Consider the following 19,493-nt stretch of genomic DNA (forward strand, 5'->3'; position numbering starts at 1 on the left):
AGTTACCACGAATTACTGTTGTATTGGAGACAGTTTTAATAACTGAAACGTCCAGCATAAATGAGGGTGCAAGAAAACGAGACTCTGTTGGTTAGGATATAAATTGACATGATTATTTGGTTGAATAATTTGGTAGTATCTATTTTAAAATTTTAGTGTTTAATACAACCTTACCCAGAAATTCCACTTGTAGGTATCTATACTACAGACAAAAATAGCATGAATGCTTAAAAATATATGTACAAGGCTGTTTACCACAGCATTTCTTGTTATAGAAAAAAAGGAGGACAAATTTCCATAAATAAGGAATACTTAAATGAATTATAGTAGAACCGCACGATGAAATACCACACAGCCATGAAAAAGAACAAAATTGAAGGTGGATGAGCTGCTACCTCAAGTGGAAAATACAATTAACAGAACATATTATCATGACTATAGACATATATGTGCGTATATATATATATATATATAGAGAGAGAGAGAGAGAGAGAATACACTCACATACTCGCATTTGCATGTATAGTTACATACTCACATAGAAGACTGAAACAATGAGTAATTTTTTCTTTAAAATCTTTTCTGATTTGAAAATATAATTCATTTTATTAAATGAGCCCATGTCCCAAATTAATTAGCAACTGGCAGAAAAAAAATGAGATTTTTAAATGAAATGAAGACAAAATTACAGCAATTGTGAGACTACTTACAAGAGCCTAAGAAGTTAATTTTCAGAAATTTCTCGAAACATAATTTAAAAAACTGCCAAGCGGCCAGAGGTAGAGCACTGGACTGAGTGGCCAAGACTGGCGCAGAGGAGGCAAAGGGATGAGCCTGGGAGAAAGCTGAGGCCCAGATCCTGGAAGGGGCAGAGTTCAGAGCCACAACAACAAGAGGAAAGAAAAGAGAAGAAGCAAGTCAGGATGGGCGGGGGCTGGGGGAGGGGCCAGCATCAGGGCAGGCAGCCATCCTCCCTCTCACCCAAAGTTCACTGGACTTTTCTTTAATAGGTATAGAATTACTCAAGTTATTCTTTTTTTTAAAAATAAATTTAATTAATTAATTATTTTTGGCTGCGTTGGGTCTTCGTTGCTTGTGCAGGCTTTCTCTAGTTGCAGTGAGCAGGGGCTACTCTTCGTTGTGGTGCGCTGGCTTCTCACTGCGGTGGCTTCTCTTGTTGCGGAGCACAGGCTCTAGGCGTGCGGGGCTCAGTAGTTGTGGCTCGCAGGCTCTAGAGCGCAGGCTCAGTAGTTGTGGCACACGGGCTTAGTTGCTCCATGGCATGTGGGATCTTCCCAGACCAGGGCTCGAACCCGTATCCCTGCATTGGCAGGTGGATTCTTAACCACTGCGCCAACAGGGAAGTCCTATTCTTATTTTTAAAATGAGTTTTGGTAGTTTGTGTTTGAACACAAATTGTTGAATTTATAGAGTTGTTGCAGTCTTCCTTTATCCTTTCAATGTCTATAGGATCTGTAATGATATCTCCTCTTTCAATACTGATATCAGTGATATATCTTCTCTTTTTTTTTTTCTTGGTCAGTTTGGCTAGTAGTTCATCAATTTTATTCATCTCATCTGTGTCTTTTAAATTACCAAATCCAAGGGTCTCTTTTTTGTATTCAAATTATTCGATTTCCCTACGAATTATTTGATTTGCCACTTTAAGAGTCTTTGACTTCTACAATACTCCTCTTCCAATTTCTCTTTACAATCATTAACGGCTCACTTTCATCTTTCAAAATTGTGTTCTAATCCTCTGCTTTTCACTTTAAAATCTCCCCCTCAACTAGACCATCTCCTTTATTCTCATGATCTCCTCATTCATGAGAAGCCCTGTATTTCCAACTGTCTCCTGTCCATCTAGTGCTATTATTTCCACTTTCAGTTAATGAATCCACCATCCCCCCTAAACTTGAAACCCCGAGTCACCATTAACTCATTCTCATCCTTCAACTTCTCTAACCAATTGGCGATCAAACTGCACCTTCCCTCTCAAACATTTCTTTGCATCTATGCACCTGCCTTGATCCATTCCCCAACCTGGACCTCTTTGATTCATCACTGCCTGAATTCCAGCCGGCATCATTCTTGGCCAGACTGTTCTCTGCTCCTCCCCTGCAAGCCACTGGCCACATGAAAATCAGTTCTTTTTAACATACAGCCCATACCATGCCTGTCTTCAGTGCTCCCTGCTGGCTGCAAGTTAAAGCCTGTTCATCACAGTTCTGCTCTTCCTCACATCTGCCCACCTGCCTGGTAGCCGACATTCCGGGTGCTTTCCTGCCTCCATGTCTTTGCCCATTCTGTCCATCTGGCTGAACTCTGACTCATCCTTCCTGACCAGATTCAGAGGCTACCTTCTCTATGAAGCCTCTTTTCTTTTACATTTTTCCCACTGAGGTATAACAATATAGTGTACAGTGCACAGATATTAAGAGTGCAGCTCGATGACCTTTGACAGCTGCGTGCACCCCGATCAATGCACAGAGCACTGTCTCCCCACCATATCCCTCCCACCATCACTCTTCCCTCCACCAGAGGCAACCACTGATCTGACCTCTCCTGTTTTGTACATCATACAAGTGAAATCAACAGTATATGGTCTTTGTTTCTACGTCTGCCTTCTTTCATTCAGCATAAGCTTTCTGAGATTGATCCATGCAATTGTGTGTATACGTAGTTTATTCCATTTCATTGCTGAGTAGTATCCATTGTACAGAGGTACCACAGTTTGTGAACATTTACATGTTGATGGACATTTAGATTTGGGGGGCCTGGGGGGGTTGAAGGTGTCTTCATCCGTCTCTGTCCTTCCCTCCTTCAAGCTACACAGCATCACAGTTTATCATAGATGGGTCTCTCTCCCCCACATAACTCTCTAATAATATTAATAATAATATTTAATTTCCTTGGGCACCTACATGTGACTGGCAGTGTGCTAAGTACTTGATTTTTATCAGCTCATCCCATCACTACAACAGTCCCATACAGCAGACAATATGCTCACACCCACGGACAGAGAGGAAAATGAGGCCTGAGGAGGCCCAGTTCCTTCTTTAAGTTAACCCATCTGGTGAGTAGTAAAACCAAGATCAGGATCAAGATCTACCTGATGTCATTATTGCAAGTTCTTAACAATTATGCCATAATACTACGTGCCTGGTAAACATTAGGCTCTTGCTTTATAAAAATTTAGATTCGATACTTTCTAAAGAAATCCAGCACTCATCAAATATGGCAATGGTGGGAAGTCCCTGGCGGTCCAGTGGTTAGGACTCCGCGTTTCCACTGCAAGGGGCACGGGTTCAATCCCTGGTCGGGGAACTAAGATCCCCGCGTGCCACGTGGTGCGGCCCAAAATAAAAACAAACAAACAAACAAAAACAAATATGGCAATGGTTACCCCCAAAAGATACAGCTTACTCTTCACTGATAAAGGAACAAACCACCCTTGTGAAATGATTTTATAGGCCCTCTTATTTCAAAACAGCCGTTCTATTTTGCTCACACTTTTGTGCATCAGAAACCTGGGAGGACTCAGCTGGGCAGTGCGTGCTTGGGGTCTCTCATGCGGCTGCAGTCAGATGTCAGCGGGGCTGTGGACACTGGGGGTTCTCCTGGGCTGCACGTCTACACGGTGAATGCTGTCAGCGGTAGCCCCTTGGGTCTGCGGGCCCAGCACTGACTCGTGGCCTCTCCGGCACGGTGGTCTCAGGGCAGTCAGACTTCTCCCCCTCGTCTCCTCCACAGCGAGCATCCCAAGAGAACCAGGCAGAAGCCTCCCAACCTCCCACGTCACAGAGCATTCCTTCCGCCATGCTGTATGGGCCACAGCAGCCATAAAACACCCAGACTCAAAAAGAGCGGACACGGACCCCACCTCTTGATGAGAAGAGTGGCCAGGCCACATTATAGGAGAGCGTGCAGGATAGAAGATGGCCTTCTTTGGAAAACAGAATCTGCCACAGCTATCGCCTTGAGATTGCTGACTTACAAGGCACGCCATGTGGGCCGTGGATGGTAAAGACTTTCAGCTTGGAAAACTCCTCTTTGGGGTCAACAGAATCCTCATTCACTGAATGCTGGAAAGTAGGTGGGCTTTACCGGGAAAACTAAATAGGCAGATTCATTTCTATGTTTGTTTTATTTGAAAGTTATTTCATTCAGTGTGGAGCCAAGGATTGTGTGTCTTCAGAAACCCTTAAGTCGTAAATGCACCGCTTTGCTGACCACACGGCACCAAATGGGTCTCATCAGATATTCAGTCCTGCAAATTATGTCATCAAGGGGAATTGTAAACATCTCCAAATGAAGTAATGCTTCTGGGTATTATAAAGCAATTTCATTCAAGCTATAATCACTTACTGTAAGAAGTGGCAATTTTTAAACTCTTTGTAAGGTAACCGTCAGGGTAAAGCTTAGGTAACAAAAGGCACGGCTCCACACTTACCTGGCTTTGCGGATGTGTAGCTGAGGGTAGTGGCTGTGCCTGTGACATATGTGCACGGCAAAGTCCTCATCATACGTCAGGCTTGGAATGTTCCCCACTTGGTCGAACACAGTTATGAGAGTCGAGCCTAAATCCCAGAGACAAACAAGTGAGGCCTCGATTTACCAAGGAATAACTTTAGGACTTCAGGACAAATGTAGTTTCCATTCTAACGGGTGTTTTAATTGTTACAATTGAATGGGCACGTTATACATTGAGGACCTGGAGACCCATGGTTCTTATGTCCCATCCCCAAAGCCCCATTTTAAGCACAAATTTCCGAGGTTAGCGACTGGGGCCAGGAGGTGGTGGAGGAGGACTTACCGAGGCTCATGTAGGACGGCACGATGAGGAATATGAAGTGCAGGTCTGGCACCGCCTTGAACACGGTCCTGGCGAGGGAAAGGGAGGGGACGGGGTGTCAACAATCCTATTAGCCACCACCTGGTGAGACGAACACCTTCACTACAAAAATGAGGCGTTCATAGATCCACCTGGGCGCCCTGCTCCCTGCCTGCAAAGGCAAGAACGTCTTCGAGGCAATTCCTTTTTCTTCTCTGCTTTTCCCTGGATTCCAATGCCCCCTCTTCTATCTGTTCCATGGAGGCAGCGAGAACCAAGGCACCATGTCCCCACGGCGCACCAGGTTTCTGCTGAGATTAACCTTTGCCCTGGCATCTGGATGGTCTGGTGTGACACTGCAAAGTGACTTGAGAGCTGAGGCCACCACCCCCAAATGTCTGTGCAGCCTGGCAGAGACCCATTGTGGCGGAAGCCCCGCGGATCAGGTTTCTGCAGGCGGTCCTGTTAATAACATGTTTAAGGATGAGATTGAGGAAAACTATTTTTAGAAACATCCAAGCCTGTGACCTTTTCTCTTCCCCTCCTCCCCCCAAATCCATTTTTTTCAAATGACCGCGTGACCTGTTTGCCTCCAACAGTGGTAGTTAAAGGCGTCCATTCAAAGGAAGTATTGTTTTCTTTCAGAAACATCACCACCGTTCAGAGTAAATGCTTGACTAGAGCCAGAAAGTACAAGCAAATTGAACACCTCAAAGAATTTCCTTTAAAAAAATTTTTTTGACTATCCAGATAGTTAAAGACATGATAAAGACATGAACGTGTCTCGTCTACAATGCTGCTGCCAGTGTCCTGTGTCACTGTCTGCCACGCCGTGGCCACTCACCAAATAATCTCTTTGCAGCAGCCGACAGAATACTCGTCCACTGCCACAAAGAGGTGCATGAACAACGTGTTCAGAGGCTGCAGAAGAAAAGAGGACACGATTAGAGGCTGAGTCAGAGCAAGGGGAGGGGTGGGAGATAGGGGGAGGGTCTGGGGGCAGCCACGGCACAGAGCTGCCTGGTGTCGGTGTAAGCTATTTTATGTCTAAAATAAGGAGACACCCAGGCAGGGTTCGAGCCACTTTCTGTCCTCCTAGCTCGGAATTATTCAAGGAAACGGGGGTCGTAAATGAGTCCAGCGTGTCGGGCCCTTCCTCCCGCCTCACTACGGGCCGGCCGCGGGCAGGGGGGCGCCTGCGGGGGAGTGAAGTCGATTCTGAACTCAGTGGTCTTGTCCCCAGGGCGCCTCAGCCCAAGTGAAAGACAATCCCCCTCCCCCGGGGCTCTGGAGTCAGCAGCTGCTGCTCTATTCAAGTGACACCAGGGAAAGCGCCTCTCATGAATTCGGAGGATGGAAGGCAGATGCCCCACTAGGAATCCAACGGCTTGTTTTGTTCAACATTCCCAGAGTCAGAAGCAAATACTACGCTCGGGACCCAGAAAACCTGGGAGCGGAAAACAAAGTAGCAAGATTCTAATATGGCTTTCAGGTCACGTCTTTAGGGGTTTTAAAGAACGCTGCCCCGTAACTTTTTTTTTTAATTTTATCGAAGTATAGTTGGTTTATGACACTGTATTAATTTCTTCCGTACAGCAATGTGACTCAGTTGTACTGAAGACTTTCTAAGTGGCTGGTCATGAGGAGTTGCTCTACACATCCCCACATCCCTCTGTTCAACTCAGTACCCCTGTGTTTACGGACGAATCCTCAAATTCTAGAGACGATGCAAATGGGCGGGGGCTGAGCGGTGAGGTGAGGGCAGTGCTTGCACCTCGATCTGGACAACAGGAGCACTTCCGTGTCTCTTGTTTCCCGAGCAATTTCACAGACGGCCTTGGGTGACCACCTGCACATCCGTGTGCCTTGGTCTCCCCTCCTGTTGGGTGGCACGTGCCCTAGGAACACTCAGAAGGTGTTTATCAGGCATAAAATGGCGAGAGAAGAATCATGAGTTTAGTTCATGAGCTTGAAAACTCCCCAAAGGCAAGCAACACGAACTCCAGAGTCCAGATAACAACAGCGACAGTGACAGGTCAATGTCGCAATGTGAGCACGTCCCATGCACGGGCTCACTTAACCCCATGGCATCTGCTTTACATTCTGATCAGGACTCGCCTTGCTAGTGCATGGTTTATTACTTGGCTGATTTATCCCCCAAATTCTCTCTTCCATCAAAAATATTACAGTTCAATATTTATTCCTTAGCTTTAAGATAGAAATCATTATTTTAGTTGCAGATACCCCCGGGGTAGGTAAGCCATTAAGCCATAAGCCTCTATACCCATGCTGTCCAATAGGAAAATAACTCAAGCCACAAATGCTGGGAACATATGTAATTTTCAAGTTTCTAGTAGATATATTTTTAAAAAGAAGTAAAGATAAACAGGTGAAATTAATGTTAGTATATTTTATTTAACCTAATATATTCACATTATTATCCTTTTAAGAAGTAGTAAATATAAAAATTCTCAACAAGGTATTTTATACTCTTTTTTTCCTACTGAGTGTTTGATGTCCAGTGCGTATTTTATACTCAGAGCTCATCTCAGTTCAAACTAGCCACATTTCAAGTGCCCGAATAGCTACATATGGCTGATGTACCCTACAGGATGGCCCAGCTCTACACTATTGAAGGAAGTAGTTTAAAAAGAAACAATTTTAAAAGAACAAGAAAAGGAACAAAAGGGGAAAGAATTTAGGAAGAATGGTGTTAATTTATAATTTTCAAAAAGGTAAAATCATGACCCTAATGCAAATACAAAATGCACATATCAGAGATTGATTCAACCCATCAATTCATGAGGCGGCCAGTGAGATGATAAAAAACAATTCATTGCACTTGAGAAGCTGGCTTCAGGCAGTTTTAATGAGGAAATGTTAGAAGATTGCCCAGCTAGATACAAAAGAGTTCAGGTCCCACCGGGCCAGAAACTGTAAACTTTGAGGTTATCTCTTCCACCACACTGAAGTTATTTACATCTCAAATGGACAAAAATCTACCAGTTAATCACCGTTCCTACGGAACTGTAAAATAGCTTAGTCAATAGAAAATCAATCAAAAGTACAAGCACAATGGAAAGAATCTTTTTGGCCTATTTCCAAGCTTGAGATAATTTTTCTGACAGTGGTGACTGTGAGCGCAGGGGACCAGGGGGAGGCAGCCTCTAGCTGAACAGATGCTGGGTAACTAAGTGCTGGACTGTGCGTGTTTGCATGTGTGCGTGCGCAAGTCCACTCGTTCACACAATTGCCATTCCCCAGGGCTCCGAGGCGTGCTCTTGAACTCCACTGACAGGGCAAGCATGCTGCCCGCAGATGCAGCCTCTGGCTCTCCGCAGCAACTGGGGCCGGATGCTGGCCTGGCTCTGGCAGCCGAGGGACAGCTCAGGCTACCAAAGCCCAACTCCCTGAGACCCGATGACCTGGCTTCTGTGGGTCGACAGGGTGTCCTGTGTCCGCAGCTGGGAGACATCAAATAAGCCAGAGCCCATGAGGGCACTTTGAAAATTACAGAGCGTGACTTGAATCTGAGGCTCTGTTGTCATTATTTCAGGGGCAGATGTGTAAATGGCAGGTCCCTCCCAGCAGGTCAAAGACTTGGGAGCACAGCGTGGAGGCCTGGGAAGCGCAGTCCTGATGCTCCGCTAATTCCTTGCCGTGCCCCACCCCCAGTCCTCCTCTGAGGCTTCCTGCTCTCAGACTCCCCTTCCCTCTCCACCAGATAAGTTCATTTCTGTCTGTCATGATGTCACACACTTTCTGTTGTGACTTTTGAACTGCTCAGTCTAAAAACTGAGACGACCTATAAGCAAACACAGGACTTCCCTTCCAAATTCAAGCTGTTCTCATAAGCAACGTGCACGGTTACTCACTGTGCATGGGATTTCACTGTCCAGCTCCCGGAACACGGACACCCAGTCGTCCTGCGGGGCGACATTCCAGTTGGGATAGTCCAGGAAGGTGGCCTGGGCCATGATCTCCTCCTGGTCATTGTGGAGGGTGATGGCAAGGTTTGCCTTCTCCCTGTGGAAACGATTCCAATTGCACACATGAGGAAGGTACCAAAAGTAAGATGAAGAGGTGTCGTTTTCTCCTACCTTTGGCTACTGGAGCTCGGCAACCACTGCACGAGATATGATAGCCTTTGGAAGAGGTGGGAGCCATGTGGCAGCAACTCTGGAAGTGCATCTTTCAGGACACCTGGTGCTACCAACCACATCTTTACAGAAAATTACACTTCATTAGAAAGGTGTCGCATCTATGATATAAAGTGTCCAACACCCCTCCCTTGGAGACAGGCTGGGGAGACCGTTGACTGTAGTCTTTCCCATCCTCTCCATGTTGCCAGCTCCACTGTGTTGCCCTAAACATGTACATTTAGGATGGCCAACTGGCCCACGTTATGTGTCCCTCACACACATGCACTTCCAGTACTTAATTATTTTCTTTAAGCCAGTTCACTTTTGGCTGAAATAAGTCTATTTCAATCAAAAAATTTTACATCGCTATCATAAATGGAAAACCATTATACCTTCCTAGAAACAGAAGGTGACTATAAAAATGAAGAGATGACACTTAAAACAAAAATGGCTCTTCATGGTTTGAGTCAAATCACTTGGGTACCACCGGAGCTGTGGGCACCTTTGGGAAACACTGTGCAGGACACCAATCTCAGCACCTCCAGCCGCCGTCCCCTCTCACAGGAGGTCATAGTCCTCAGCCACTGGGGACTCCACCAGGGCTGCCCCTGGCCCAGGCACTGCAGCTGGCTGCCCTCTGGTACCGAGAACAGGGGATCCACACAGGGCGCTCATTAGCGGGAGGAGGTAGCCCCCCAGCTCCTCCTGTCTGATTCACTGAAGCCCCTACCCCTCATTCCACTCCCGCAGGGCTCCCTCCAGCTCCTGGTCCTCTGGGCTCCCCTGCTCTGGGCTCCCAGAGCCACGATCTACGGCTTCACGCTGACAGTCCTCACTCTAACCCAGATGAGAAAAGGCCCAGGGCACAGGAGCAAGGATAGTGATAGAGGTGGTGGAGGAGGAAGTGGGCAAGAGCTGGGAGCAGGCAGCTGCCATCCCCTCAGGGAAGCAAGGGAAATGTGTTCCTGGAATCCCAATTTGAACTTGAAATGCATTTATCCATGGGAACCTAGGGTGGCGGTTGTGTTCTGTAGTACAATTAGCAGGGTACTATATGGCACAGACATTATAGACTAAATAGGCTTTTGTGGGCAGCCAGTCACCAATAACTGTTTCAGTGGGAAAATGCACTGCAATTTCCAGAGAGCCTGACTGCAAAAAAGTAACTTTGGCAGCATATCCTTTTGCATGTACAATTTCACTTCTTATTACCTCTCAGCCAGTAGGCCCTCTACAGGACAGATAAAAATCATCGCGGGAGCAAAAGAGGGAGAGGAGGAAAAAGGGAGACGGAGAAGGTGTGTTTCTTTAAAGCTGGTTTAAAATTATTCTTTGTAATAAGCCAAATCCAAACCAAAGGAGCCCTTAAAAATATATAGACACACGCACGAGCACAGGTATGTATTTCACAGAAAATATATTAAAGCTCGAAGCTATTATCCAGCAATAGAAATCAGAGTTCTTTTCATTAGAGCAGTGCTTCATTTGTTCAACTGGTTTAAGGAGTTTTCCAAGTTCAGCCAACACTCGGTTTACTTAACCGTACCTGGTGGAAATCTTGGTGAAACAGTGTCCCCATCTTCTGCCTCATTAAGCAGCGCGAGTGAAACAGGGTTGAGAGTCCCTTTACGTCCCCCTCCCCATGATCTGAACCGGGGAGTTTCCACCCCGCCTGACTGCACTGTGCCATCTGCACGCCAAGTGGCCCACTCTCTTGGCCCTTTCCCCATTCACCCGCTCTGCCCAATCTGTTAATGTCCTCCCCTAAAATTGAGCAGGGTTTTTAGGTGAGACCACTTTTACTCATTCCTGTATCTCTGTGACTGAGCCAGCAGTCAATAAAAGGAAACTGAATAAACGAGAAAAGAAACCGCCAGTTTTAGAAATGCCCGTAAGATGGGTCTGGAAGCTTGAGGCTGGCTGGGCGAGGGGATGGGAGTTAGTTACCTAATGTGAAAACGAAAGGCTACAAGGGCTGGGTAGCAAGGGAGCTGTTTGGGGAGCTCCAGGACACTAATGAAAACGTAAATTTACTTTTACTTCTGAAAATAGGCTGGCTTCTAAGGCAGGTCTCAACGTTATGTTATAAGGGCCCCATTTTCACATTAAAAAAACTTTCACCACTCCCCTCCCACATGATGTAAGTTACGCTTTTTGTATCTGCCAATTCAGAAAATGCATAAACACATCAGACACATGGATTCCAGGCACCCTTACAGCCACTCCAAGGCCCAGCAGGGGTAGGGCGCTCAGGGACCAGGGACCGGCACAGCACATGTCCAACACATTCTACTGGATGAGTCACAGCTCCAGGCTGATTTCAGAGGCAGGGGCTACAGTGCGGGGAGGAACACAGAGGCCCAGAGAATAGGGGAGGCATGGGAGCCTCCAATGTCATCAACGCCCACACCTGCTTTAGCTGCAACACCAGAGTTAACTTGATTTCACGTATTGTGTGTATTTACATTTACATACGTATAATTATATATCTAACATATATTTTTATTTTCATTCAACTCAGGTATTCTAATTTTTCTTTTTCTTTTTTGACCCATGATTATTTATTATTGCATTTAAAACTTTTCAAATATATGGGCATTCCTTAATTATCTTTTTGTTATTGATCTCTAACTCCATTGCATTGTAGTCAAAGAACGCGCTATGTGGTACTAACCACTGCTGGGGTTGCTTCATGGCCTAAGAGGAAGTTAGTTTTTATACATGTTTCCATGTCTACTTGACAAGATTATGTATGTTCTAACACTGGCTACAGTGTTCTACATATATCCGTTAGATCAAGTTCTTTAATTGGGTTCTTGCTGAAATCTTTTCTGTTGTAACTGATTTTCAGTTTGCTTGACCTTTCATTTATTAAGAGAGGTATATTAAATCTCCCATTATGATGGTGGATATGTCTATTTCATCTTTTGGTTCTATTGATTTTTTGCTTTATATATTTTATGACTGTCATTAGGAGCATACAAGTTTAAATTGTCATACCTCCCTCAAGCACAAAACCTTTTATCATTATATTGCTATAATGACCCTCTTTATCTGCAATGATCCTTTCTGCCAAAAGTATATTTTGTCTGCTATTTATATAGCAACACTAGCCTTTTTTTGGGATGAGATTTTGGCTGGCATCTTTTTTCCCCAATACTTTGACTTTAAATCCTTCTGTGACTTTATATATTAGGTGCGTCTCTTATATATAAAATATGACTGCTGTTTGTTTTGTTCTGTTTTCAGCCAATCTGCCCATCTTTCCCTTTAAACTGAAAAATTTGTTCAAATACATTTGATTACTGATATAACTGAACTGTTCTCTATCTTCCTATTACATTTTAATATGTTCTATGCTTTCTGTTTCTTTTTTCTTCCTCCTTTCTTGCCTTCTTTGAGATACAGTTTGTTATAAATTTCTTGTTCCATTTTCCCTCTATAGATCAGAAGCTATAATCTCTACACCTATCTTTAAATGATTATTCTAGCCACGTTAACATATATTTCTAACAAAGTCTTTACCCTCTGCTCCAGTTATCAACTGACATGTACCAAACCACCCCTAAGCTTAGTGGCTTAAAACAATTCATTATTATCCGTCATGGTTCTGTGGGCTGGCTGGGCTTGATTGAACAGTTTTTGGTTGGGGTCTCTCAGGCGATGGCAGTCCATTGGCGCTGGTGGTCGGAGTCACCTGAATATCCAATGTCTAGAACGGCTCCACTCATACTGTTAGCAGTTGATGCTGGTTGTTGGCTGGGAGCTCGGCTGAGGATGCCAAGTGAAGCACCTGCGTGTGGCCACATGACTTGAGCGTTTAACAGTATGGCATCTGGGTTCCAAGAGGGAGCATTCCAGAGCCTAGTGGAAGCTGCAGACTTCTTATCATCTAGACTTGAAGTCATAAAGCATCACTTTTGCTGACTTCTATTGGTTACACAGGGCCAACCCTGATTCAGGGCAAGAAGGGACTACAAAAGGACTTAATGCAGGACATGTGGCTCATGGGAGGGAGGGGGAGCACCTTTGAATACTAGCTACCACACCCTCCTCCTGAACAATACCTTAAGAGTACTTTCAATCTAATCACATGACTCCCAATTTATCTGCTATTTTTGTCCTGTATTTTAACTAACTTATTATTCATATCTGATAATTTACCATTTATATTTAATACCTATACTAGATTAGTCATTATTAATGTTATTATTTTATACAAGCTAGATTTTTTTCATATTTGTACATATTTTTGTTTACATTCCTTCTTTTATCTTGGGTTTTCCAGCTGAGATATTCTTCCTTCTGCCTAGAGTATATTCTGAGGAATTTCCTTAATTCAGAGTTCACTGGTAAACTAGTTTTTGTTTGTCTAAAAAATGCATTCATTTTCCCCTAGGTATTGAAAAATTGTTTCTCTAGGTATACAATTCTAGTTTGATGTTATTTTCTCTCCAATAATAAAGACATTCCACTATCTTCTGGGTACCATTGTTGCTAGTGAGAAATCATCATTAGTCTAATTTTTAGTTGTTTGCAGGTAATTTGTCTTTTCTTTATAGTTATTTTTCAGATCTTCTCTTTAGCTTTGGTGTTTTGCTGTTTCATTATGATGTGGTTAGTTGTAGAATTCTCTGTGTATTTTTCCTTTTTGGGATCCATTGAGTTTTCTAGAAGAATTGGTGCTTCTCAACAATTCTGGGAAGTTCTCAGCCATTATCTCTTCAAATATTGACTCTTGCACTTCCTATTATCTCCCTTTAGAAGTCTGATTAGACCTATTTGTTAAATTTTTTGTCTCTGTCTCTTTGTGCTGAATTCTAGGTAATTTATTGGTATTGATGCTCCAGTTCACTACTTCTGTCTTTAGCTGTGTCTATTACGATGTTTAATTCATCCACAGAGCTTTTAATATTAACTCTATTTTTTTCTAGGTGGTCTATTAGACTTTTTTCAGTTCTCATTTTTCATTTTTATGGTCTTTTAAAATATATCTTCTCACTTTAGACAAAGTAAGCATAGTTATTTTATATTCTTTGACTTAGTATCTGAAGTCTTTGAGAGTCTGATTCTGCTGTATAGTTTTTTGTTGTTGGTTCTCACTAATGGTGAATGTCTCCTTGTATACTTGTGATTTTCGACTGTGAGCTCATGTTCCTTGGAATTTTACCTGTGAGTATTATTTGAAGTCTGAGCTGAAGCTCCACCCCTTCAGACCTGAGCTGTACTTATTTCAGTGGGTCTCCTGGACACACTACTAACGTGCAACCACTTTTAATCAAATTCTCCACTTCCTCTACTTTATTCAGTCTATGGGTAAACTAACTTAGTTTTGGTGGTCTGAAAATGCATTCATTACTTGGGAAGTTTTGAAGCTTTTGGGGACCATGCAGATAATTAACACAGACCTTGAATCAACACGTGCTTATGAATTCTTGGGGGAGGCTTTATCCCCCTTCATTCATGCTGAGGTTGAAACAGGCTAGTTTCCTTACTTTTATGCAGTGGGTTTGTCTCCATCCTTACAAAGAACAGCACAGTTTTATACAAAGAAATCTAATATTTCCCTCCTTAAGTGGACAGAGTATTTATCTTCTGTTCTTTGCAAACCTGTCAAAACAAAACTATGAGGTTTCTAGAATGCAGCAAAAATCCTCAAGGAGAAAGTGGCATGGGTTCCTGCTATTGTCCTGAAGTTTCTGATTTCATTTTGACAATGTTCTCTGCACAGTCCGTACGTGTGTGTGTGTGTGTGTGTGTGTGTGTGTGTATCAACATGTTTCCATCCAGAGGACATCATTAAGGTGTTTAATTCACCATAATGCCAAAAAAAAAATGAAATCATTTCATTGTTATACATATTTTTAAAGCATTTTTATACATATCGTTCTCCAACAAAACTGCCAAATTTACATTACATTCATCAGTGTGGTGATCAGAAACTGCAAATTTTAATGTCTTAGGCTGGCCTAGTTTAAACATTTCAATTGTATTTAACCTGAAGCTTTATGAAATCCAAAACACTGTGCTCTCTCTTACCATTTTCAATAAAAATAATGAGGAACAGCTTATAGGATATTCATATTCTGGTATCTAAAATAAATACAAAACAGGGAGAAAAAAGATTTAAAAAAAAAACCTAGGCATATTTTGAAGATTAGAAGAACATTTCAACAGGAGTGGCTAAGGGCACATCCAAGCTTTGTCACTTACTAACTGCTGGACCTTGGGCGGGCCTCCACTCTCTCATCTGTAAAATGGGCATGACAGTGGCTACCTCAGAGTTAAACAAGACGATGTTGGCAAAGCACAGAGTCTGAAAGAAAATAAATTCTCAAAACAGGTAGCTAAGTGACTCTACTAGTGGGTGGGGCAGTTGAGATTTGAACCCTAGTTTGCCTGAATCCAAAAGTCACGAGAAGTCTTTTCAATTTACATGTTGTTATGGAACTTAGCGATGGTTGTTCCCAGAGATCTCCCACTCAGTAGGGCAGACTTTCCTGCTGCCCTTTCCTCGCCACAAGCCCCACAAGGACAAAGGAGTGGAGCCCCTTTGTTACGTACTTACAGAAGAGAGATGATATTAAGACTCCCAAACAGCTTCTGGGTAAATTTTCTAATGAGGTTTTTGATGCAATAAATATCCTGTGACTCTGTTCTTCGGCAGTGAACCACCTCCACCTTTCCTCTTGGAGAAGTGAGTACTGACATTTTTGATCCTGTCCCCGAAAGAGAGAAAAACAGCCCACTGTTAGCCTGAGATGACAAGCCAGTCTGGCTTCAGTACTTACGAAACAGGACATTACTCCAATTTCCATGTGGTCGGAGCGAGCGTGGCTGGTGGGACGCATCTCCCCTGGGGGTAGGCTGTGACGACTGTCCCCAAAAACCAGTTGACACGTGTCTCTCCAGGAGAATGATGTTTCTGAGGATTGGCCTGTCTAGAAATGTCTGCAACTGTATTCTTTGTTTCCCACAAAGCTGCTTTAAAATATTCAAACAATAGGACTGAAGAACATTGAAAGGAATTATTTACTGATTCAGGGTCTTCATATTTAATCGGCCACCATGGCACGTGGTCAAGAGTTACAGGGGAAATACAGTTGCCGCCCATGGTCCATACAGAGTTCCCCAAACTGGAGCCCTGAGGGGCAGCAGTCCTGAGAGGTATTTTGAAGGGAAAAGAGTCCTGTGGTCAAATAAGTGTAAGAGACGCTGCTTGCAAAGGCCTTCCGCAGGGGCCGCTATGCCCATGAAAGTCTCGGGGAAGCTCCAGGATAAAGTACCTGCTTTCTTTGTAGAACTCAGCCTTTCCCACAGCCAATCTGAGGAGAATCTCTCATGACAGCAACGGTGGAGAGTCTCATGTTCAGAGAGACACGGTGGGGATGCTGCTGACAGAACAGCAGGCAGCAAATGAGCTCAATTTCTCTCTCTCTCGATGTCTCGAGGCCTCAGTGTGTGTGTGTGTCTCTCCCTCCCTCTCTGTTTCCTCTCCTCCCTTCCTACCTCCATCTCTCCCTCCCTTCCTCTCTGTTTACTCTCTCCTTTTTTCCTAAGGAAAAACATCTTATTATGTTCTTAGCCATTGGGAAGTTCATTTCCGCCATTGCACTGACTCTAAGAGCAGCGTGGGGACTTCCCTGGTGGTGCAGTGGTTAAGAATCCGCCTGCCAATGCAGGGGACACGGGTTCGAGCCTTGGTCCGGGAAGAACCCACATTCCGTGGAGCAACTAAGCCAGAGCACCACAACTACTGAGCCTGCGCACCACAACTACTGAGCATGTGCTCTAGAGCCCGCGAGCCAACTACTGAGCCTGTGTGCCACAACTACTGAGCTCGTGTGCCTAGAGCCCATGCTCTGCAACAAGAGAAGCCACTGCAATGAGAAGCCCCCACACTGCAACAAAGAGTAGCCCCTGCTCGCCGCAACTAGAGAAAGCCCGTGTGCAGCAACAAAGACCCAATGTGGCCAAAAATAAATAAATAAATAAATATTTTAAAAATTAAAAAAAATAAAAATAAAAAGAGCAGCGTGGAGCGTTCCCAGTGCCCTGCAAGGCTGCCCCATCCAAAGGTAAGCACCATTCTGACTTCCATCACACAGATGCCCTTGGCCACTTTTTGAACACCCTATAAATGGAATTATACAGTGTGTATGGTTTTCTTTCAAAACACAGTATTATATCATTTGGCTTTTTGATGTTGTTGTTTAGATATATTCTTGCACAAATTTCATGATGACTGTATTCCAATAAAATTTTACTTTATGGACACTGAAATTTGACTTTTATAATAGTGAGTGTATCCTGAAATATTCTTTTGGGTTTTTTTCAATTGTTTAAAAATGTTTTAAAAAAATTCTTAGCTCATGGGCCACACAAAAAATAGATAATGTGCTGAATTTGGCCTATGGGCTATCATTTCCCGACCACCACAACAGTATTTTAAAAATACAGAGGTAAAAATAATCATTAACCTAGAATTCTATACCTACCTGAATGATCATTTAAAAATGAATGTGAAATAAGACAATTACTACAAAGACTGAGAGAAATTACCATTCAAAGAACCTGGTTGAAAGGACTGGTAAAAGATGTATATCAGGAAGAAGAAAATTAAAATCAGAAAGGAGCAGAATACAGATGAAACGCTGGGGAGAGACTAGTAAACATGCATGTGTATCTAAATAAGCACTGATGGCCAGAAAAAAAAAAGTAATAATGATGATGAATTTTGCTTTAAAAACAATAGGTGAATTGAATTACCAGACAATTAAAAACTTGTCAGGTGGAAGGAAGGCAATCAGAAATAAAACATTCTAAGGTGTTTGAATCTTTTAGAGGCAGCTACAGATGATTAAACTTTGTCAAATCAATTGCGTTGAGTTACAAATTTAAGGGAACTCAAAGAAAATACCTTTTTAATAGCTATTTATTTATTTATTTACTTCTCTTTATCGCAGTTATATAAAATCTCATTCAATTTATCCAAGATTTGAAAAATGAGATACCTTTAAAATGTTTAAATAATAATATGGTGGTACAGAACTATGGCAAATGTTTTTATATCAGTTACGAATGACTTCCGTTGGAGAAATCAGCATAAAAATTTTTTTGAAAGCACTATTTTTTTGAAAGCAGAGGTAGATGTGATAGTTCTAGGTACATAAATATATCCATAAATATATAAATAAGTGACTTGTAACTGTCAAAAATTACCAATGAGCCATCAAGCCATGAAAAGACACGGAGGAATCTTAAATGCATATTACTAAGTGAAAGAAGCCAATCTGAAAAGGCTACACACTATATAATTCTAATGATATGACATTCTGAAAAAGACTCATTGAAGACAAAAAAAGTCAGTGGTTGCAGAAGCAAAAGGGGGGGGGGGAAGGATGAATAGGTGGAGCGCAAGGATTTTTAGGGCAGTGAAGCTATTCTTTACCATTCTGTTATGATGGATACATGGTAATGTATTATTTGTCAAATCCCATACACTGTTCAACACCACGAGTGAACCCTCTGTTAACTATGAACACTGGGTGATGATGATGTGTGATGTGTCAATGTGGGTCCAAGGACTGTAACAAATGTACTACTATTGATAGTGGGGGGGTTGGGGGGGTCAGGAGAAATAGGAATTTTCTGTACCTTTCATTCAATTTTTTCTGTGAACCTAAAACTGCTCTATAAAAGTAAAGTCTATTATTTAAAAATTCTCTTAACCATTTGTGTGCACATAATTAATTTTTCTGTTTCTGAAGACAAGTCAAGAATTATACCAGCTAACATTTACTGGGCACTTTACATAGATTTTCTCTTTAAACCTGGTGAAATAGATATTATTTTTGCCGTATAGTTAAGGACATTGGGGCTAAGAGAATTGACGAAATTAAGACACAGTCACAGAAACTTTAAATATCTGCTTATCTGACCACAAGGCTGGCTTATTTACTAGTACTCTGATGACTTATTTTCACTTTTTTCTATTATCTGGCTTTAAAATACCTTCAGTTGCTTTTAGTTACAAGCCTTAGAGTTAATTATTGGCTCACAACTGTCCAGAAACCAAGTGGGAGTAGACCTCAGGGACTACAAAGCCTAGAATGCACCGCGGCGCCGGGCCGCCAAGCCGCCGAGGAGCGCAGCAGATCGCGCTCGGCATGCCTGGAAGGGTAGTTTTCTGGCCGGCCTCTCTTCCCCCGCCCTCGAGCGTCCGGACCGGAGCCTGGTTCCTGTTCCCTTGCCCGGTGCCGCGGCTCCACAGAGCCACCCGCCCTCGCATGGTCATCCCAGTCTCTGAGGCGACATGGGAATGCGCCCCGGACGCCCCGGAACCTGCCCGCCTCCCTGCCGGGCAGCCAGCACTCCCCACCTCACCTGCAACTCCAAACGCCGATGCTCCAACCCCTGCTCCGAGGAGGACGCGCAGCCCGGTTACCACAGAAACGACGTTGCCTCCGTCACGGCGTGGGAGGGAGGTCAAAGGTCACTCCAGCCAGTTCCGCTTC

General features: G+C 43.4%; 1 protein-coding gene across 1 annotated transcript in view; it reads right to left on the reverse strand.

Annotated features, from left to right (window-relative positions):
• The window catches only part of CFAP61 (cilia and flagella associated protein 61), a 253,462-nt gene extending 234,058 nt beyond the window's left edge, over positions 1 to 19,404 (reverse strand). Inside the window, exons 1-6 of the mRNA XM_068565240.1 lie at positions 19,363 to 19,404; positions 15,545 to 15,695; positions 8,710 to 8,860; positions 5,679 to 5,755; positions 4,817 to 4,884; positions 4,454 to 4,580 (exon numbers count right to left, since the gene is read on the reverse strand). Coding sequence (XP_068421341.1) covers positions 4,454 to 4,580; positions 4,817 to 4,884; positions 5,679 to 5,755; positions 8,710 to 8,860; positions 15,545 to 15,687 — 566 coding nt within the window. The 5' untranslated portion in view covers positions 15,688 to 15,695; positions 19,363 to 19,404. The remainder of the gene's footprint in view (positions 1 to 4,453; positions 4,581 to 4,816; positions 4,885 to 5,678; positions 5,756 to 8,709; positions 8,861 to 15,544; positions 15,696 to 19,362) is intronic.
• Between the last annotated feature and the right edge of the window lie 89 nt (positions 19,405 to 19,493).

Source organism: Eschrichtius robustus, chromosome 16 (assembly GCF_028021215.1).
Source record: "Eschrichtius robustus isolate mEscRob2 chromosome 16, mEscRob2.pri, whole genome shotgun sequence".
Taxonomy (NCBI): Eukaryota; Metazoa; Chordata; class Mammalia; order Artiodactyla; family Eschrichtiidae; genus Eschrichtius; species Eschrichtius robustus.